General features: G+C 39.2%; 1 protein-coding gene across 4 annotated transcripts in view; it reads left to right on the top strand.

The window, feature by feature from the left end:
- The first annotated feature begins 275 nt into the window (after positions 1-275).
- Positions 276-22,662, top strand: part of DPF3 (double PHD fingers 3) — a 209,625-nt gene continuing 187,238 nt past the window's right edge. Inside the window, exons 1-2 of one of the 4 annotated variants that reach the window (XR_011600172.1) lie at positions 276-335; positions 2,974-3,035. Coding sequence is in view for 3 of the 4 variants with exons in the window: in XM_070939604.1 (XP_070795705.1) it covers positions 2,983-3,035 (53 nt within the window). In the remaining variant the exon portion in view is untranslated. Of the gene's footprint in view, positions 336-2,973; positions 3,036-22,662 lie in introns of those variants that run through there. The other 3 variants (XM_070939604.1, XM_070939585.1, XM_070939593.1) reach the window with 3 other exon arrangements.

Raw genomic sequence — 22,662 nt, 5'->3', positions numbered from 1 at the left:
GTGGAAAATGGGTTTCACATATCATGTAATTCTGGTACTTATTCCTTCCCTTTTCCCAGCAATTAGCAGGATTGGAGGAGGATAAGGTTCAAAGGACACAAGAATGACCAAATCATTTTATGCATATTTGTAAATTCCATAGCAAGGCACCCATTTCACAGTAATGGGGCATAATTTGAAGAATGCTTCCCAGATTCTGTTTAATGGATTCTAGCATTAGTCTTTTTTTTTTTTTAGCCGAAATCCACAAAGAATTGTCCCCTGATACCGAGTTAAATTAGCTTGAACTAGCTTGTTCTATCAATTTCAATGGATGGAAGTACAACATTTAGAAGGTGAAGTGGTTTTTCCATATTGCAGACTTGTTCTTGGTGATGAATGGCAATGGTCTCTTGAGAAATTACATTGCTAAGACTGTTATTAATCAGCTGAGCCAAAATCATCCCAGCAATTCTCTGTGGTTGGATTTACACAGTGTATAAAACCATAATGTGGTTTGTTCCTGTAATTTTAGTTTAGCATGCTATGTGAACTCAGCAAACTGTTGAACAAACCACGTCTTAATATGATATATGATTTCAGTCTGTCTTTGTTAACCATTCTATTTTCCTTTAAGAAATAATCCTTATCCCAATAGAACATAAAATCTTATTGAATGTATTTTGAATTAACATACATGGGACCTGGCTGGCTTTACCTGCCCCATAGCAGTAGTTTATTCCATTTTGGCTCTGCTCCTTAATTAACTTATTCCTAAATAGTTCCATAGTTGCAGTGGGATGATTCCAGAGTATGTGAGCTGAAGTCTATATTCTTCCATATGTTTGCAGTTCAATACAATATCTGACTAGACTGGCTGGTTCCTATGGATGCAATGTATATTCTTAATTACTCTAGCTAGGCTGTAATTCCAATGGTGCTGTTCCAGTGAAAAATGGCGAGACTACCTAAAATTATACCAGCTAAAAGAGGTTTTCTTTTACCCTCCTGTAAAAAAGTGTCCTCTACTTACAACAGTTCATTTAATGACTGTTACAACGGCTCTGAAAAAATGTGACTTATGACTCTGTTTCACGGTTATGACCTCTGCAGCATCTCCAAGGTCACATGATCAAAATTCAGACGGCTTGGCAAATGGTTCATGTTTATGATGGTTGCTCTGTCCCAAGGTCACCTGATCCCCTTTTGTGACCTTCGGACAAGCAAAGTCAATGGGGAAGCCAGGTTCACTTAACAACCAGGTTACTAACCGCAGCGATTCACTTAACCACTGTGGCAAGAAAAGTGGTAAAATGGGGCAAAACTCACTTAACAAATGTTTCACTTAACAAAAGAAATTTTGGGCTCCATTGTGGTTGTAAGTCGAAGACTACCTGTAATGCAGGGGTGAAATGCTACCGGTTTGGACCAGATCACCCGATCCGGTAGCGATGGCGGCGGGTGGTTTGGAGAACTAGTAGCAAAAATCCCTGCGCCCCCCTCATGCCCAGCTGAGCCGCACGATCATCAGAGGCTGTTTTTTTTACTTTTAAAAGCATTTTTTTACAACCTCTTCAGCCGAAAAAAATGCTTTTAAAAGTAAAAAAAAAAAGCCTCTGATGATTGTGCGGCTCAGCCGAAGAGGTTGTAGAGAAAAAAAAAAGCCTTTAAAATGCCTTTAAAAGCCTTTGGTGATCCCAGCTGAGTTGCCTGATCGTCAGAGGCTTCTAAAAGCATTTTTTTCTACAATCTCTTAAGGTTGTAGAAAGAATGCTTTTAAAAGTTAAAAAAAAAAAGTTGGCCATGCCCACCTAGTCACATTCCTCCCCCCACCAAGCCACGTCCACAGAACCTGTAGTAACAAATTTTAGATTTCACCCCTGCTGTAATGTGTAATTTAAGAAGCACGATTACTTTGTAATCATTCTTAAACCATATGTCACAATAGTAGCTAATGATAATTAGATTTTGTTTTTCTGAGCAGAAGCATGCTTTTGGCATGAACCATACCGTACCAATACGCAGTAGATTATACAGGCAATTATGATAACAGTGTAAAGAAAGATATGATGTTTTTGGACGTAGTCTTTACCATTCTCTAATTTTGATTTCCTTATCCCATCTTCCTGTGATGCTCAGGTATCATAGAATTAATTTGTGTACATATTATAGGAACAAGTTTGAGATGACTGCTTATATATGTGAATCAGTGGTGGGTTTCAATTTTTTTTACTAGCGGTTCTGTGGGTGTGGCTTGGTGGGCGTGGCATGGCTTGGTGGGCATGGCTTGGTGGGCATGGCAGGGGAAGGATACTGTAAAATCTTCATGCCACCCCACTCCAGCGGAAGCATACTATAAAATCTCCATTCCCACCCCACTCCAGGGGAAGGTTATTGCAAAATCCCCATTTCCTCCCAATCAGCTGGGACTCAGGAAGCAAAGAATAGATGGGGGCGGGGCCAGTCAGAGGTGGTATTTACCAGTTCTCCGAACTACTCAAAATTTCCGCTACCGGTTCTCCAGAACTGGTCAGAACCTGCTGAAACCCACCTCTGATATGAATGAACCACGAGTTCATATTTTAATCAACTACACATTTAACCTGCAAGTAACTGTGTATAAAGAAATCAAGTAAATTGCATTTATACATGAACCAAATATTAAGCGCTTGGAAACCAAAATTATGTGGGAGTTTTTTAGGTAGCGCAAGTTTAATATGGCTTTTGCTTTCATAATCATAAAATGTTTGTCAGTTGCCAGTTGACAAATAAAAATGGCCCAGAGTGTTTCTATGCCCTGAATAACAGCTTGATCAATAGCTTGTCAGATAAAATTGGCAAATAGAATTAGAAGAGCACCTGTAAACCGCACGGCTTACCAATTGTGAGCATAGTTTTCTAATGTGCGCTTGTTGACATTCTCTGGAATTTTCCCCCATCTCAGTAGTGCTATCCCAGATAACTGAGTGACTCTTATGTTTTTGAATTATGCAGGTTCAACATATGGGAAAGGAAAATCTGCTGATTGAACTCTGTGACATGTGGGTAAGAAATAGGTCAGCAAGGCTCTAAAATCAAGGCTGTTTATAAAATATAATTAATACAATTAGCAAAGTCTGTTTTCATAGCTATGAATGTCCATGGTTTTCCATTGCATTCTTGCAGGATGGCTTTGTTTCCCCCAATTTCCAGTCTTAATCAGCAGCCCTGGAATTCCAGATGGCCTCCGTCCAAATACTTGTCACCCTTCAGCTTGTCACAGCTCTAAATCTAGGTTCTTCTGATTCCCCACACCTTATTCTGGAATTGGTTTACTTGGTGGGTGGATTCTCAGACATGACTCAATTACAGTAGTAAATTACTTCGTTGCAGACAAGAAAGAAACCAACTGCAACAGAAAATTTGCCTCTTCCAATTTATATCAACCCGATCCTTTATATATGTCACTATGCTACAGGCTTTATATTCTAGGCTTTTTTAGTTAATGGGCACGTGGTGGTTCTCATCAAGGTCACAGAATGGGGACTGGGTGACAGACTGCTTCACCCAGACTGCCTGGGAAATACTGGTCTTTTGTGACTAACTGCATTTCTAATAGTACTTTGGTAATCAGGGCTGATCAGACTTGGTTTCTGAGATTAACCAAGCCCAGTTAGATGTAACCATCTGCCAAAACAGACAGACATGATCTTACTCATCCTACTCATTATGTTATGCACATGGAGATACAATGAAAGATTGCAAACTTTTAGAAGAAGAAGAAGGAGAAGGAGAAGGAGAAGGAGAAGAAGAAGAAGAAGAAGAAGAAGAAGAAGAAGAAGAAGAAGAAGAAGAAGAAGAAGAAGAAGAAGAAGAAGAAGAAGAAGAAGAAAGCACAGAACAAAACCATTTTAATGTTCCTGTTTCTATTTCCATTATTTTTTATTTGTAGTAAAATCACAAGGAGAGTTTTGTCATGACATAGACCTAAATGCTATGAAACATTTGTCAAGGGGATGATTATAGAAGGGTTGATCAAAAGCTGGAAATCCTGTTTACAGGTCAGAATTTGAGATTTAGTCATGGGCATTTATAGCAGTAGAGGTAGTGCTTGATTTATGACCACAACTGAGCCCAACATTTCTGTTGCTAAGCGGGACAATTATTAAGTGAGTTTTGTCCCATTTTATGACCTTTCTTTCCAAAATTGTTAAGTGAATCACTGCAGTTGTTAAGTTAGGAACATGGATATTAAATGAATCTGGCTTCCCCATTGACTTTGCTCATCAGAAGGTCACAAAAGTGCATCACAGGAACTCACGGCACTGCAACTGTCATAAATATGAGGCGGTTGCCAAGTAGCTGAGTTTTGATCACGTCTCCATGGGGATGCTGCAATGGTTGTAAGTGTGAAAAATTGTTCATGAGTCACCTTTTTTCAGTGCCGTTGTAACTTTGAACAGTCGCTAAACAAACTATTGTAAGCCAAGGACTACCTATAATAGACATAGCTTAGATTTATTGGACAAAGTAAAACATTGATGAATGCCATTGCAAAATATAGAAAATGTAACAATCTTGAGGCTAGGAATTTCTTATGAATCTCCAGTTCTAGGTACGGTACTAGCAAGAGGTGGTATTCAGCTGGTTCAGACCAGTTTGGGTGAACCGGTAGTGACGACCTGCAGGTGGGCCCGTCCACCCTCCCGGGCGCAATCCTGTCCTATATTGTTTTTGATGCACGAGCGAATTGCCATGTTGTTTGACGTCGCACGCATGTGCGGACGGCATGAGCAAGTGAATTGCTGTGTTTTGTGATGCCGCACGCATGCACGGATGGCACATGCTCACATTTATGGTGCTGGCTGAACTGGTTGCTATGGTATGTGAATCCCACCTCTGGTAATTTGGTACTACACCAAATTCCATTCCTTTCTACCCATCTTTTCTCAATTGCTGAGCACATTGTAAGCCGCCCTGTGTCTCCGGAGAAGGGCGGCATATAAATCAAATTAAAAAAAAAAAATCAGAAAGAGGCGGGAAAAAGTCATTTTATTAAATGTTAGCATTAAACAACAAGGAGCCCCCAATTACCTACTTATTGGATATCACTCAGAAATGTATTGTAAGATCTAGATTTACCTTTTGTTCAGAAACAACCAATAAGATACATAGTGGGAAATTGAATGCTCATTTCTCCAGTGATTTACTGGTCTGCTTGAACTGTGAGCGGTGGTACAAATCACATTGATGATGAGGACTTAAATCCCTTTCTCACTAGTTGGCTTTCTTTGCTTCAACATAAGCTATAATGTGATAACCCTCAGAGCCAAACACAAGGGAAAGTGGGATGGGGTGTTGCAAAGCAAGATTTGATTTTCTGCTTGATTGCAAAACTAATAAAGACTATCAGAGGGAAAACATTTCAGATTTTAAATGTATTTCTGAAAGAGCATAGGGGCCACAATTTTTGAAAAGGTGCTTTTTCTTTTTCTTTTTGGTCTAAATGAATCTTTTAAAGCCATGGATTCCAAATCAGTAGCCTTAAGGAAGAATGTAAAATTAGTGCATCTGGAGCAAAACAACACTCTCCTTCCATATGTGAACAGCAGATAATTTCAGAAAGATATCCTGAAGGCCACACTTTATCTCCCTGCACTGTTTAAATTTAAACCATAGACAGGTCCCGTCCCACTGAATTGTTAGATGGCAATGCCGAATACTGTTGCATCATGGAAGGAAGATTTCCGCATGGTACGGTAGAGAATGTGATTAGCAGGATGTTCCTGCAAAATCCTGATTCACTGAATTCTCCAGGCTTGAGCCAATTCTTCAGAATGATGTTTATGTAAGCTGGTTTATCCAATTATTCGTACATAAAAGCTGAAACTCACTGGAATACTTTTCAGTGCTACAGAATTAAGTTCCAAGGCTTGCAAACTTTGTGCAATTGGAGATGCTAAAGCATAGTTAATCTATTTTACATTCAGCGGGTGGTGGAATGTCATTTTCCCACCTCCATTTGCCAAATATTGCAAATATTGTTTCCCGCAAGTATTCATATTGAAGTCAGTGGGGATCATAAGGCCAATTGTAGCTTGCAGAACAAAGCTTGACTTAACGGGCTGTGTGTCCTCTATTTCTTAGCCAGGATTATTTGATAATTTGGGAATAATATTGTTTATTCACATAAATTGAGAATTTTATTCCACCTGCCATATACTGTATTATTGAATGCTTTGCTTCATAGAGTTTCAGGAATGATTTTAAAATAGCCTTTAGGTTGGGTCAGCCCATCATAGTCTTTTATTCCTTTGCTCTGCTTTACCAAAAAAAAATCTTTTCTAGATCAGAGAGTGACAGCTACAATCACTGATACATTAAGCTCATTCAATTTAACCTTAGACTTCAAGAATTCTTTTGTAAACGGTTATATTTTTGGGAGGAGGGGGTTCTTGCTCAAAGCAATCAGTAACGAATATATATATCTGTGTTTCTAGACTGCTGGTAGATTTCACTGTCCTGCCTTACAGCATTTTTACAACAATGTTATTTCTAAACTAATTTGTTTCCAGACAGTAGGATAGAAGAAGGGACAGTGCTTCAGGGGAAAGGAAAAGGCAGAAAAAGTGAAAAACTCCTGGAAGCCATTGATGTTGTTGTATAGGACATCTGGAAGAATAGATATAAGAGAAGTATAGATGTTGATGTAAAAAAAATTAGAAACTTACTTATTGATCTCATCTAGTCAATTTAGAAAATAACACTGACTGGAGACAACATGCAAGCAGCCAACCTTATAAATATTTCTAATGCAATGTTTTTATAAGCTAAATAGGTCTGGCCAGCTAATTTTGAAAGATAATAATAGATGTTCATTGCTTTCATGAGGATGAAAGATTCCCTTGTGACTGTATGCAGATGAAAAAGAGTCACTTTCTAATGTTATGTCTGATCTGGCCAGTGGTGAAATCCATTTTTTTTTTACTACTGGTTCTGTGGATGTGGCTTGGTGGGCATGGTGTGGCTTGGTGGGTGTGGCTTGGTGTGGCTTGGTGGGTGTGGCAGGGGAAGGATACTGCAAAATCTCCATTCCCACCCCACTCCAGGGGAAGGATACTGCAAAATCTCCATTCCCACTCCACTCTGGGACCAGCCAGAGGTGGTATTTGCCGATTCTCCGAACTACTCAAAATTTCCACTACCAGTTCTCCGAATTGCTCAAAATTTTTGCCTCCAGTTCTCTAGAACCTGTCAGAACCTGCTGAATTTCACCCCTGGATCTGGCTCTTTCTGCCAATGGATGGGATTGTTTGTTTTAGTGGCTTTCTTTCTTTTTCCTCCATCCCATGGTTCTGGTTTTTCAAAGCAAGATAGATCAGAACATGGTGTGGGTATGGGTTGAATCAGTAGGGCCCTGTCAATGTAAAATAACTCTTATTTTGCTTTGCCTCCTTAAGGTCAAATAACCTTCTTAACTTCTTGCTTCCCAAAGTTGTATAATTCACCTCTTGTAAAAAGAAGTACAACTGTTGTTTCTGTATTATTTGCCCAGCCATAGCAGTGGGGTTAACTTCTTTTGTTCACATTTCTTTATGGAGAGAAGCCTAGAAAACAAATTGCATATACTTTGGGTAATGCTATCAATGGACATAAAAATAATAGTCAAATTATTACAAATATGTTCATTAAGCAACCAACTACCAAAACTACAGATCCACAGAGATCACTTCTTTATTAAACCAATTGAACTTTAATTGCCGTTTTGAATTTACCGGAAGTCTCAATTTAGTTTTAATGCCAACTATACCTTTTAAATACTCTTCTTTCTCCAGTTTATATTGGAAATAAATTAGCTTGATCAAAAAGTTTGGGAAACTTGAAAACATGTTATTATAAAACTTCAGTTGGCTTAATAAAATTATCTAAGTAGTTTTGTAATCCTTATGTGAAATACAGTAGTTACCTAATCCAACCATTCCTGAGCTGGAAAGGACCAGTTCCTAAGGATCACAGACTGAATCATACTGGTTGTTTTCTTCAAGCATTCCAGAATCCAGGCTAAATAGCATTAGTCTGTTGCTAGATTTCCTAGCACACTGTATTGTCTACAGGGGAGAATGCTGGGAAAGAGCAGGTACTGGTGTCAGTAATCAGAAATTAAGTGCATTTTTGAATATTACCTTGGACAATTTTATCCCTACTATATCAGCATTATGTGGAGAGCAGATGGAACAAGGAGCCACAAGGGAACCACAGATGGTATCTGTGAGTACATCAGTGGCCCTCGACTACATGCCGATGTCCTCAGAGTTATGCTAAATAGCAGGAGTGGAAAAATCTTTTTTTCTGGGGCTATAACATAGGGCTGAATAAAATTGAAAAGAACCAGGCCTTTCTGTTTTTCCCTAACAAAAGAAGGGCAAATTGGTCTTCCTTTCAAAAATAGATCAAAAGATGCACCTATCCAAGTTGAGGGCAACAGTTTGCAATTCTAGGCATAATGTCCTAGCTGCCTTCATGTTGTGATACAGGCTTCTAGTTTCCTCATCTCAAGAAACCCACAGCAAAGCCAGATCAAGTTTCTATGTGCCTGATGCCTGTTCCTTTCCTCATTTGAATTTTAAGCCAAGAAAAATGGCACCTACTGCAGGGAATCACCGATTTGGAAGGGTTCTTAAAAGTCACATTTCCAATGCCTGCTCAAGGCAGGATCCATTAGATCAATGCTTCTCAGCCTCAGCAATTTTAAGATGCATGGACTTCAGCTCCCAGAATTCCCCAGCCAGCCATGTGCATTCATACTAGTTTGCTTTTTCTCTTGAAAAGGCATTCTTTTAAGATGGATCGAATTAGCTTCTAATTCTCAAGAATTGTTGTATCATACCATCTCGATAAGGAATGTTTGGGGGAGGGGAAGAAATTTAATTAGTACAAAACAGGTGGCTTTAATAATACGTAATCCTTTACAAAGGAGCATCCAGGGTGAATTTTTTAAGTTAATGGCAATTTGAACAGAATCTATGATTCTCTCACGATGAGGAGATTTTTCAAGGTGAGACAATAGGATATCCTATCATGAGGATCTGCTTTTTAAGTTTCGCATAAGGCAATACACAAAATGATTAGCTATTCCTTCAACATTTCTACAATATTTCTTTTTGTGAGCCTCTGGCAACAATAGTAATATATAGCCTTTTGTGAGTATGATTCTTTCTTGCAGGTCTGTTGCTTTCAGCGTTCATACAAATGGCATCACCCCGATGTCAGTACAAAGACCAACATAGGGATATAAAGGTGGGGCCACATATCCCGTTTGCTGCTTCCAGAGCTCTTTCAGAGTGTCTGGATCCTTTTTTTTTTTTAATTGGGCTACTTGAAGAGAAGATTGGATACAGTAAGCCTTGTAAAGGCTTAAGGGAGCTATTTCATCCCTTAACCTCTGATCCCTCCAAAAGGCTTATGACCCCGCCTACTTTTGGCATGCAGCTTTCTACCTGCTGTGTGAAGTCTGGAGCAGCCTTGAAATCGATGGCAAAGATGCATCTCTGATTTAGAGACTGCCTACTTTTTAACCAGCATCTGTCTTTGACAGCAATTTAATGTATTGAAAAGAATTGTGTTCACATAACAGGCAGTCCTTGCTTAGCAACCACAGTTAGGATTGGTAACACCATCAATAGCGATGCTGTGGCTATGTGGCAAATCATGTGACTGTGGCGGGCTTGCGCCCTACTTTCTCTTCAGTTGTTGAACAAATCATGGTGGTCAATAAGCAAAACACCATATGACCACAACTTATGATTTTACTTTGCCTTTTCTGTTAACTCTGCTTGTTGCAAGCCAGTTGCAAAGTTGCAATCACATGACCACAGGATGGTGTGACAGTCATAAATGCATGTTGGTTTGCAAAGTGCCTGAATGGCAGTTCTCTGACCATGGGATGCTGCAACAGTCATAAATGTGAAGATTGGGTATAAAGCTGCTTTTAAATACCACTGTACCTTCAAAGGGTTGCTAAACAAGGCAGTCGATAGGGAAGGCCTACCTGTATTATAAAGCTTTACTTGCTGAATCTTGCACATAAAAGAGCTTTAAAGAGGAAAAACCTAAAAGTGGTACAGCGTTGTTTTTTTTCCTGGTTAACTAAGCAATGCAACTCTCTTAAGAGACAAATATTGCAGTAGAATAATACATTTAGGATAATTAAGCTCCTTTCACAAGAGGGAAAAATACGTTTACATTCTGGTGTCAGCAATCAGTCAGATGTAAAACCTATGTGGCTAGAGAGTAAATGGTTTTATTTTAGTCACATCCCCAGTATTCGCATATGCCAATGAACCGTGCAAGGACTCTTTTACAATGCTTTCCTGGAGGCTTAAATGGTTTTATTACCCCTCTTGTGCCATTTATGTTACTACGAGAAACTCAAACTGGATGTTACTCAGGAAAATGTGAAAAGTACCCCTTGCCTCACCTTTTAAAACCTTTAAAGCAACAATAACAAAGCCATCTCTCTGAAGTTACTAGTTTGAGAGGGATAAATGGAAAAGAAAAGGGTAAAATTATTTAAGCAATGTATCTTAGCTGGTTTGGCCCTTATCATGTAAAAGTAATAGAGACCATTCCGGACAATTTGATAACTCAAGTCTATTATTTATCATATGCTTTCTCTAAGTTAACAAGCGTAAACTTTTTTACATCTATACATTTCTCCGTGAGTTACTGAAGAGCAAAAACCTAATTTACATACCATTGCCTGGTATAAAGCTACAAAGTGCTTTTCAGACTTTGCTCATTTTCATTTTTTGCGTCTTTTCAATCACAATTCAGCAAAACACTTTTCTAGGCATTCTCAAAAACGAATCCTCCTGTAATTTGGGAAGGAAGGAAAATGGCTTTTGCTACATTTTCCTTGGTGTACAGGAACAATAACATTTTTCCTCACCACCATCAAGACTTGACTGAGACTTCGTGCAAACATTAAACAGTTCATACAACAAATGGAGGCAAATATCGTGTCTCAGGATAATGTTGCAGGATCCAATCTGGGTCAGTCACTGGGACCAGGGGTTTTGTCTTCTGAGCTTTTAGACTCGTGCTGGAGCCCATCTTCAGGGAACTTCTCTCTAGCAGCGTGTGTGTGTGTGTATTTATAGTTCATAAAGCACATAGCTAAGTCAAAACCATACTTTAACATTTATCCTGTTACACTATATAGATCTGTAGTTTAACCATTTCAATGACTTCCTTTTCATTATTTTTTTTCTTGGACACTTAATATACATCATACGTTTCAATTCCACTCTTCAGCCATTATTGTTCCCATACAATGTCTGAAACACTCCTTTCTGTTGGGAAATTAATTCATTTCCTGATACTTTTTCAAACTGGACCTGTATTTTTTTTTTCTGCAGTCTTGTTATTTCCCTTTATTTTATTTTCTCCCATCTCTGTTTTGTCCTGATATCCAAAATTTCCAGTTTAAAAGTCCCTCTATCCCACATTCAGAACATCTTCTAACCTTTGTATCCTTCATGAATTATTTTAATTAAATCAGCTTTGCTTTTTGATTCTTTTGCCATGTACATGCATAAATAAATACGCTTAAATGATGCATTTGAAATGAACAAATCTCTTTCTAAGTAAAAAGTGATAGTTATCATTTCGGGTCTCAGAAGAACCTAATTATTTTTTGGGGGTACTTCCTTTTTAAAAATTTCCATCCATCCATTCGTCACAATATTTTTTTCTCTCTGGACCACATTCTTTCAGTATGTTCTTTCCTTTCCCCCCAAACTCATTTCTGATTCTTTCATCATCACCATTCACTGGAATGTAACTTGCAGCTATCACTATCTTTTATACTTTTTTTACGGATTTATCACATCTAGGGGACCCTAGGAATCTTTCCCCTTTCCCCTTTCCCCTTCCCTTCCCTTTTGTAATATTCTATATTCTATGGTCATTACCTCTATTACCCATCATGATTATTAATATTTGTCTTACCATGGATCATTTGTACACATTGCTTTTTATACATTGTTTTTTCTCAAGAGAAAAGAGGTAATAATAGGACTCACTAGATTTGGGAAGAAATTCCTAGAACTAATCACAATTCAAGAGCTGACAGCTCTTTGACTCTCCATTTAAAAGAAGAGTTAGGATTAGAGATAAACTTTTACCTCTGTAATGTACCAGACTTCTCTGTAGTGTATCAAGGTGCAGAACTTTCTTTCATATAGAACAGGGGTGTCAAACTCAATTTCATTGAGGGCCACATCAGGGTTGTGTTTGATCTCAAGGAGCTGGGGTGGGCATGGCCAGCTTGATGTCACTCATGTTGGGGGTGCCTATGGTGGCCCGAGCGCTCTACCAGTGAAAATGGGCTCCTGAGTTCCGTTTTTGGCTGCAATGGCTTCCTGTAACCCTCTACCAGCGAAATGGAGCTCTATTTTTGCTGGCAGAGGTGCCATGGGCCGTACCTTCACTGTTTCCAGGGTGGCCCTGTGGGCCAGATCTAAGCACCCTATGGGCCGGATCCAGCCCATGGGCCTTGAGTTTGACCCCCTTGATATAGAACATATTTCTATAAACATCTCAATGGACTTTGCCTGAAGCTAAGCAAGCTCAGATCTGGTTAGGCTTTGTATGGGAGATCAGCTGGGAATCCCAGAGCAATTGGCTAGAATGTAATAAGTAAAATAAAAGGCAGTGGTAAGCCATTTCTGCAAAGTTGCTGTGTAATTTTATTGGCCATATATTCCCCACATCTAGCTTGATTTCAGGGAATCTTGATTACATATGTTTTCTATAAGCCGTGGTTCAAATTCCATTTTGACCAAAGCCAGGCATACTGCACTACACGTCCTTGTGAAATATAATAAAAATAAATTTCAGCGTATCTTTTAACAGAGGTGTTTTATCTAGATGGTATCTTATGCCTTGGTGTTTGTTTAAATAAGATAACTAAAAACAATGTTTTATTGTCTACCTTTATTATCTTTGAGCACATGCATTTTGATGATACAAGGCTTATTTCTTGTTAAGAGTGAGCATTTCTGACATAATCACAGACTTCTGATTAATTTTATAATATTGACCATCACTTTTTAGTCACTGTCAACTGGTTTTAGAAATGGCTTCCTGCTTCTCTCTTTAGATTACTCTTTTGTTTGAAGTCTTGACTAATTTCGTTTGTCTAGAAGATACTTCCCTTGATACATATTTATATTAGTATTTGCAAGAGGCACACTTTTTGACTCTTTCCATGACATCTTTAATTGAGTTTTACTTTTGTGCAGGCTGGGTATGAATCTGAAAAAAACAGTCAGTTTTTCTCTCCTGAACATTTACTTTCTTCTTTTGTTTTCCTTGCAACCTTATCCATTGAAAGCACTTTTGGGCTCTTCTGTCTCACAGTCTGTCTTCAAGGTTAGCCATTGCTAAGCAACCAGCACACAAAGTTCAAGGCTGGTCAGCCAAGTGCAATGCATTTCCCAGGTTATCTCTCCGATATGAAGTTAAGGGTGACTGGAGTTGGAGGGGAGGGGGAAGCAATCCTGGGCGAAGGAGGATGGGGGAGAGGAGAAGCACATGCCGCTGTGACTTTGAACAAGGTTCTGGCGAGAGAAGGGATTTCAATTCTCATCAGAATGCTTCTTTTCCTTGAGAATGGAATAGTGCGCCTGAGATCTGCCCCATCATATTAATTCCACCCTTCTAAACTTCCCCACCAGTTGTCTAGCAATCACGCATGACTCTTCTAGAAAAGAAGCAGCTGCTGTAGGGTTTGGAGTGCAGCTCCCCCAGCAGATTTTCACAGTCACAACCCCTTTGTCAATCAAGAGGTGCCACGGTTGAGATCTCATCTTCATTATGTCTGTATATAGTTGTATGAGTGAGGTTGTACACATGTTATTTGCATGTATTACTTGCCATTTAAAATTTATTTGAAATGAGTTGGGTACCACCACCATCATTATCATCAGCATCAGCACCAATCATCAATCATCACCATCTTTTTGGTTTTAGATAGCTTAGTGTTTAAATGCAATTATAAAATCCTGTTCATTGGACCCATGTACAGTGTGAAAACGGAACTGTTGACATTCATAACAACCGGCTTTCATGCATATAGCTTCAGGCACAGAGGTCTGAGATCAGGAGATACAGAGTTAGTGACTGTGTCCGCATTTCCCAGTCCACATTTTCCAATCCACAGTGGTTACACAAATAAATGGGTTTTATTCTATTAGTCAGTCTAGTTCTTGGGCCAGAGTCTAACCAAGCTCTAATGAGGCAACTTGCCAGATCAAACTTTTAAAAGCAAATAGCATGGTGGTGTTCAGATGTCCCCGAGAAACCTATCCCAACTGGGTGTGGTTCTGATCTATTGAGACTCAAAACCATATCCACAGTTGGAGACTACCAAATTGCGAAGGGTTATATACCCAATCACCACTGCGCTATTTGCTGTTTGATTTGGCAAGTTGCTTTAGCAGATGGAGAATCCTTCCTTTTGATATAACAGGCGAAGTCTTCAAATGTCTCCTGGTGATTTTATACTGGGCACATCCATGTCATTTTCTTGGCAGCAATATGGAACTGGCTTACCCTTGCCTTCTTCTGAGTATTTTTTGTTGTTGTTGCTGTTGTTGATGATTTTACTTCCCCCAAAGAGCTAATTTTGTCAAGTACTGATTGTCAAGGCGTGGTAGAAGAGAACAAAGCTGCTGCGGCGATTCCTTCTTTTAGAGAATAACTAAACTCCATGCGGATGTTAAAAGAGTAACAGAGGTCGGTAGGGATTGGATGTGGATCACAATGAGAGACCTTATCTTTCAGCCATATAGATCTTCTAAATTGTGTGTAGTTCCTGTACAGTCTGCTTATGTGGGATAAAAAAACTGTTTTTTTTTCCCTCAGGGTTCCTGATTGCTCATGGAGTTTTTAATCTGCATAGAGATCATACTCACCAACTAGCAAATGCCCGAAGGTGAAGGGCGAGGCTTGCTGCCAAGTATATTTCTCCCTTCCCCCTATGTACACATTTATTCTACTTGCTTAAAATGTTTGTATTGGACTCATAAGTCCATTGCTTCTGGAGCAATCATTCCCTTGAATATAGGAACCCTGAGGACAAGACATTTCTACTACGTTATTGGACTGTGATGTTGTCAGTTAAATTGGCCATGATTTTATTGTTTCTTCTATAGAATGCTAGTTAGGGTGGAGCCATAGCTTAGAGGTAATGCTCAGGATTTGTTAAAAAAACAAACAAACCCAAGAGACCACAAGTTTAGTCTTGGCATTATTACATACCAAAGCAAAAAACAGAACAAGAAACATCTACTTTACTCTTTGCTCATTCTATCTATAAACCCACTTTTCCTCCTTTTTCTGTTCTGATATACAATAAAGCTAGATGACTATTTTTACTTAGAATATATTTTATATTCTATGTAAAATGTGTATTATATTAATACAATATAAATCTTATATATGATGTAATATTTATTGGTAATCTGGATGATACCAATGTCATTCAGTACAGGTCTCATCCTTTTGTTTTTCTAGTATTTTCCATTTTTCTCCTGATTCAGAAAAACGAATCTCTGCTCTTAGAAGATACATCTTTTGTGGGGGGCACATTTGATGGGTTCACTCACATGGGCTTTCCTCAGAGCATACCTCCTCACTTGAGATTTCAGAGGACAGGTGATATCTGACTAAAGCCAGAGGACATATGAGTTTTATTTATGTCCTTAGAGAACCATCTGACGGCCGTAACCAGGGGGGCCTTCGCACAGGTGCGTCTTGTGCGCCAGTTGCGCCCTTTTCTAGACCGGGATGCCCTCACCACGGTCACTCATGCCCTTGTTACCTCTAGGTTGGACTACTGTAACACCCTCTACATGGGGCTGCCCTTGGGATGCGTCCGGAGGCTCCAGCTAGTCCAGAATGCAGCCGTGTGGGTAGTTATGGGGGCGTCTAGATACTCCTGTGTAACATCTCTCCTGCGTGACCTGCACTGGCTGCCGGTGGCGCTCCGGATACATTTCAAGGTGCTGGTGCTTACCTATAAAGCCCTTCATGGGTTAGGCCCGGGGTACTTGCAGGACCATCTCCAGCCGCTCTCCCACCGTCCTGTGCGCTCTCACAGAGTCGGCCTCCTCAGGGTGCCGTCAGCCAAACAATGTCAGCTGACAGCCCCCAGGAGGAGAGCATTCTCTGTGGGAGCCCCGACCCTCTGGAATGGATTGCCCACCGAGCTCAGGACAGCCCCTGACCTTCTTTCCTTCCATTGCGAGCTGAAGACGTGGCTCTTCCGTCAACTCAACTGATCCGTTTGGGGGATCTGTCATAATTTTAAACTGTTTTAATAGGGTTGCTGATTTTAATTTTATTTCCTTGTGATTTGTATTGGAATTTGTCATTTTGTAAGCCGCCTTGAGTCCCCAGGGAGAAAGGCGGCATATAAATCGCAATAATAAATAAATAAATAAATAAATAAATAAATAAATAAATAAATAAATAAATAAATAAATAAATAAATAAATGATAGATGTGTGGCAGGGCAAGAAAAAAAACTTTGCTGGTTTCTTTCTGTGATGAGAGAGTAATGTGTTGTTTTCCCTCATCCCCACCACCCAAGTCCTGAGACATGTATACTTAAATGAAATAGTGAAGGACCTGTGGGTTGACTTCAGGAAAATCTGTGATTGAAACTGCTGCAATCAATGACTGGCTGGCATAGTCAGCAAACATTTTAGCATTACTTGTCCATAGAAGGGGACAGAACATGGAGACATGAATACTTGGACAAGGCAATGTCTCTTCCTTCCCCCAGACTTGGATAAATCTGATCCAGATAACATGTTTTTGGAACGTGTTGTGTGTGGAAACATTCCTCTATCTTTTAAAAATACATAACTTCCTTTTCCTTTTCCTTATTTCTTTAAATTTTCTTCTTTGAAAAACTTCAGTACCTGCCTGCGGGAGGCAGAAATATTGGGAATTGGTTGTTATATTCTGGATTTCCTCCACATACCATTCTGAGTAGGGTTATGTATTACAAATTGAGGAATGATATATCCTATTATGTGAGAAGAGCAACCATATGTTGGGCATTGGAATGCCTTGGGAGCAGTGGTGAAATGTAAAATTTGTTACTATCGGTTCTGTGGGCGTGGCTTGGTGGGGGGGTAATGTGACTGGGTGGGTGTGGCCAACTTTTTTTTTTTAACTTTTAAAAGCATTTTTTCAGAATGCAGAAAAAAATGCCTTTAAAAACCTCTGACGATCAGGCAACTCAGTTGGGATCGTCAGGGGGTTTTACAAGCATTTTTTTTCCTCCTACAACCTCTTTGGCTGAAGAGGTTGTAGAAAAAATGCTTTTAAAAGTAAAAAAAAAAAAAACAGCCTCTGATGATCGTGCGGCTCAGCTGGGCATGGTGGGGGGGGGGGCAGGGATTTTTGCTACCAGTTCTCCGAACCACCTGCCGCCATCGCTACCGGATCGGGCAATCTGGTCCAAACCGTGAGCATTTCACCCCTGCTTGGGGAGACTGCTTTTCAGTGAGGTGTAGTGTCAGCATTCCAGAAAACCCCGCAACTCCAAGTAAAAACTTTGAAGCAAGCATTTTTCAAAGTTCTATTTACTAGAATAGGTTAACTGGCACATCTGGGAAAACCCGAATCTGAGAGGTCTGGGTTTTCCCTCAGTAAATCAAAATCTCCCAAAACCATCCCCTCACTCCTCGGTCAATCACATGCTCCAATCACCATCCATCCCATCTTGAGACAGCACTCTGACCACTCCTTCTCCAGATACAGGATCGGCCTGACCTTGACCGACAGGAAGAATGCTATTATGTCTAAAGACAACCCCTCTACTAAATCTCACCTCCTATTTTCCCACACGTGAGAAGGTGGGAGCATGAAAGCTTCTGGCCTAATATGGCTTCCAAAGCTGACATGTGGTCTGTACAGGTAGTCCTTGACTTAGAGCAGTTTGTTTAATGATCATTCAAAGTTACAACGGCACTGAAAAAAGTGACGTATGACCTTTTTTTTACACTTACAACCATTGCAACATCCCCATGGTCACATGATCAAAATTCAGAAGCTTGGCAATTGGCACCTATTTATGATGGTTGCAGTATCCTGGGGTCTTATGGGGAAGCTGGATTCACTTAACAATTGTGTTACTAATTTAACAGCAACAATTCGCTTAACAACTGTGGCAAGAAAATTCATAAAATGTGGCAAAACTCATTCAACAAATGTCTCACTTAGCAGCCTAAATTTTGGGTTCAATTGTGGTCGTAAATTGAGAACTACCTGTATAATACTAAAAAGAAGAAGGAGGAGGAGGAGGAGGAGGAGAAGGAGGAGGAGGAGGAGGAAGATAGGTTTGCCTTCACTTAGTACCAATCCATAACATAATTGCATTAATTTTCTACATAAGAACAAATGGCAAACATTTGCTTTTATGGGAGAAAGTAAAAGAGTGTGAATATATAGAAGCATGTATAGAATTTAGCCATATACAATACTGAATTGGGGTGATTTGGGTGCTAGGCAAATTAAATCCAGTTGTAGAACAAACCCAAAATTGATTTATTCCCCCCCCCAATTCTTTATCAAGTAATGGGAGAATTTGTAGGAACAGAAAATCTGTTCACGCATAATGGGATGACATAATAAAGTTGGCTCTGGGCTTAGCTGTGCGTCTCCGGGTTCAGTGTTTGCTGTTTGTGGTGTGCCCACTTGTAGCATGGAACAAACTCTGTGTGGGTTGAATGAGTCCTTTTGCATTTGGCCAAAATAAAACATTGTCTATGTTTTGACACTCCCATTATTCAGTCTTCCCTACAACAGATTTGGATGAAAGAGAAAGGTCAAGGAAAGCAGCACTTATTCATGTTCCCTCTCTAAGAAAGCCATATTAACCACAGACCTCGGAAAAATAAAGCAGGGTAGCCGCTTAATGTTCTGGTACTTTAAACATTCCTGTACACCCTGTGCTGATTTATTGTACCACATGTTCTACTCCCGATGCTCTAATCATTGGCTGATTCTAACAACTTGTGTAATGGAAAGGTCTTTTTTTTTTTTTTTTTTTTGTTAACAAACCCTGGGAAACCTTGTGACTTTTTTTAATGCTCACTAGATCAATGAATATTTTAGAAACTCCTTGCTTAAATGACCTTCCATTGGATGATCAAACCTTTCTCCCATTCTTCCTCTCCTTCTCTGAAAGAGAAGCTTGTAATTAGATGAAATGAGGACAGACTATGCATAAGTATCTGCTTGGCTGGGATTCCTGCCCAGAAAGGAAATAAATGAACACTTTGAGCTGGTCAAAATCTTTTGCATCTTTTACATTATTGACAGGTTTATGGTTTGACTGTGGAAGGCTGGAGAGTTTATATATACTGTATACAAATCTCTCTCTCTCTCTCTCTCTCCCTCTCTCTCTCTCTCTCTCTCTCTCTCTCTCTCTCTCTCTCTCTCTCTCTCTCCACACACACACACACACATATACACATCCCACATACACCCAGAGAGCAAGAGCTGCTGATTCTCAGCAGTCTTTCCAACAGACTCATTTTTTAACAAAGTAATAATACCTTAGATATATATCCTATATTAGTAGACAATACTATTCTCACATCTTGTACTGTGGTAGAAATTTTGGTTAAGTCCAAAGGAACTAATTCTGTTTTAGCTGCTTGTAAGCAGATCATGAATGATTCCATATTTATATCTTGGAAACATTTCAAGGGGTTACTAATGAACATACTTAGCATAAATTACAAATAACACTCAATCAGAATTTCCTGTTTATTTTTTATTATTATTTTTACTTGGTAACAGAGATCCATTTTCTGTAGTAGTTTAGGGCTAACTAGCTTATTGTCCTGTTCTTTAAATACTTTAAAGAACAATTAATGGCAGCAGCTGATACTTTTCATCTAGGCTAAACAGAATAACCGTGTGCATGTCTGTTCTTAAACAAAGTGAACACAAGAGTCATGGGACAGTCACAGGGAAGCAGAGCTTTAGATTGCAGGTTATGTAGCTGAATTTCACTGAGTTCAGTTTTTTCAGTGGGACTTAAATTTATGAGGAGACATGGATAGCGATAGATCTATCCATGTAGGATCAGGTCTAGGCCTATCTAGACAATATTCTGTCTGCTATGAGAGATGCACAAGTAGAAGATCAAGGTAGCCCTTCTCTCCAGTCACTGTTCCTGTGCATTTAACATGTAGAGGCTTACCAAATTTTTATATTTAAGCTCCAGAAAAGAAATGATTGAATATAGGTATAGAGAATAATCAATTAATTGCATTTAATTTTAATTACATGTGAAACAAACTTGTGTTTTGCCTTGGTCAAATTTCCTATTTGTTAGGATGCAGCATTAGATATATGCCCTGCCATCAAAATGTAAAATGTGTTTCTTGCCCTTCCCACCAAACATTATGTATCCCTGTAATCGCTGAAGGGCTGAAAAGCAGAGTATGATGTGGAAATAGACATTGAGATTTGTTAATTGTGTATGAACATAGCCTAAAAATATCAAAATCCAAATTCTGAAATCCTTCATCAGGAAGTACAGTCAATAATATTAATCTAAACAGCAAACAAGCAGCTTAAAAAGAACTTTCTGTTATTGGGGTAGCATTACTAAAATATTTCCTGTGGTAATTATTTTTTCTGGGTTTTTTTTTGTTGTTGTTAATATCTTCGGTATTTGGAAATCTGGGGAAAAACGCTCTGCAGATTTAATGCATGTATGAATACATAGAGAAGAAAATATACTGAGTTATTTTGATATTTATCCATCCATTTTTTCTAGTCAAAATCTACTCACTGAGGTAGCCTCTGAGGTAGCCTAATGATTTACTTTTGCGATCACCACTAAATGATATATATCTTAGTTCCTTTCCAGAAATTAAGGATGGTTTTGTTTTTGAAGAGTACAATATTTTTTTCTTCTTCTTTTTTTGTCTCAGCCTTCAGCTCTGTGGGAGGTCAAGGTAGGGGCAAGTGATACATTGTGTGTAATGTGTGTCATTATGAAAAATCCACAACTTAGTACTTATGTCAAACATCAGAAAATAAGTGCATAAGGGGAGAATTTTTCATGATGTCACCATGTGGATGTCATCATTTTTACACCATCTCAGTTAGCTGTTGACACCTACAGTCTCAGCTGCTTCTGAGTTATAATAAGCATACATTTGACCTAGATGTAACTGGAAAGACTGCCTCTTCTAAAAATTGATTGACTTTGGTCATTTAAAAAAAATGTTGACATTTGATTGTGGGCAACTCTAATTGATCAAAAGACTTTTAACTGCTTAATCGGAAGGCATTTCAACAGTAAAGTGTTTGTGCTACTCGATGAATTGGATCTACACCGCTGTAATTTCAGTCTAGCGTAGACATGGATGAAATTGACAAGATCTTGTCAGTTTCCACTTCTTTTCCCCAGGAAATCAGTGCAAACACAAAGGGCTTGTACTAGAATGTGTATACACGTATATACACATTTTTGTTTCTTGTTCTTATTGTTTCAGAGTTGGCAGAGGTAATTTTTATTGTGGGTAAATTCCAAATTGCTTTGGAGGGATTGGGAGTGGAAGTGGTAGCAGCATAGAAACATCCAAAGCAAAGAATTGGGCCAACAATACAATCCTAGATTTATTTTCTTGGGAAATAATTATGAGTTTCAGTAGAGTGTACTCCAGTATTAGCATAAACAAGGATTTCCACTTATGGGATGTATCTGCCTATCTGCAATATGTTTAAAACCATGTGCCAAATCTATACCTTACAGTTTCTTTTGTGAACTCATCCAAATGTGTGGCAGAGAATTGGGAGAAGCCATGAGGTAGACAAGGGAAGCTGCTAGGTAGAGGAAAACACAAGTGGATGTTTAACGCACTTTAAAGTTTGAGAGATACCAAAAGGATGGACAATTCACAGATGCACATTGCACACCAAATGCATGGTTGACTTTAACAGGTGTGCAGCTTTCAGAGAATGCTATAACTTATAGCAGGAGTTCCTAATCCCTGGTCCACAACTGGGCTGTACATCCCCCATCCGTGGGATGCAGGCAGCACACAAACTCATGTCCCCTCCGGTCTGTGGAAAAACCTTTATCCATGGAACCTGTCTCTGGTGCCCAAAAGGTTGGAGGGGCGGGGGAGCACTGACTTACAGGATATCAGTAGCTTCTTAGTGATTTAAGCAGCTCATTTAGCAGGCAACATATACAATATCTCTGAAAATTGTAGTGATAATCATGGTGTGTGAACCTGACATTGAGCCTCCTCATTGTAAAGTTCTATCTTTATAAAGTATACAAGGCCAATGGCTTTTGCCTGCTCCTTCTGTCTTTCTCTCTGTTTTTCTATTCTTTCATTTCTCAAGCTCCAACAACCACTCCTCCAAAGAATGTGGATCCTAGCATGATACAAATAAAAAGTCCACTATTTCAGAGAAGGACATAGAGATGCATAGAGACATTGTTATACTCTACATTATTTAGAGTATCCTTCATAGACTCAATTTAAAGTTTCAGTGACTTACGATGTCCCTTCTAACTGAGTCCCATCTTTGATACGTCCACCCAGTGCCCTAGTTTATCCTGATTTATTTATCTCTGTGTTCCTGCACATC

This window comes from Pituophis catenifer, unplaced genomic scaffold (genome assembly GCF_029215685.1).
Source record: "Pituophis catenifer annectens isolate HBS135680 unplaced genomic scaffold, rPitCat1.0.hap2 SCAF_1, whole genome shotgun sequence".
Classification (NCBI taxonomy): domain Eukaryota; kingdom Metazoa; phylum Chordata; class Lepidosauria; order Squamata; family Colubridae; genus Pituophis; species Pituophis catenifer.
This window is presented reverse-complemented; position numbering and strand designations above follow the sequence as displayed.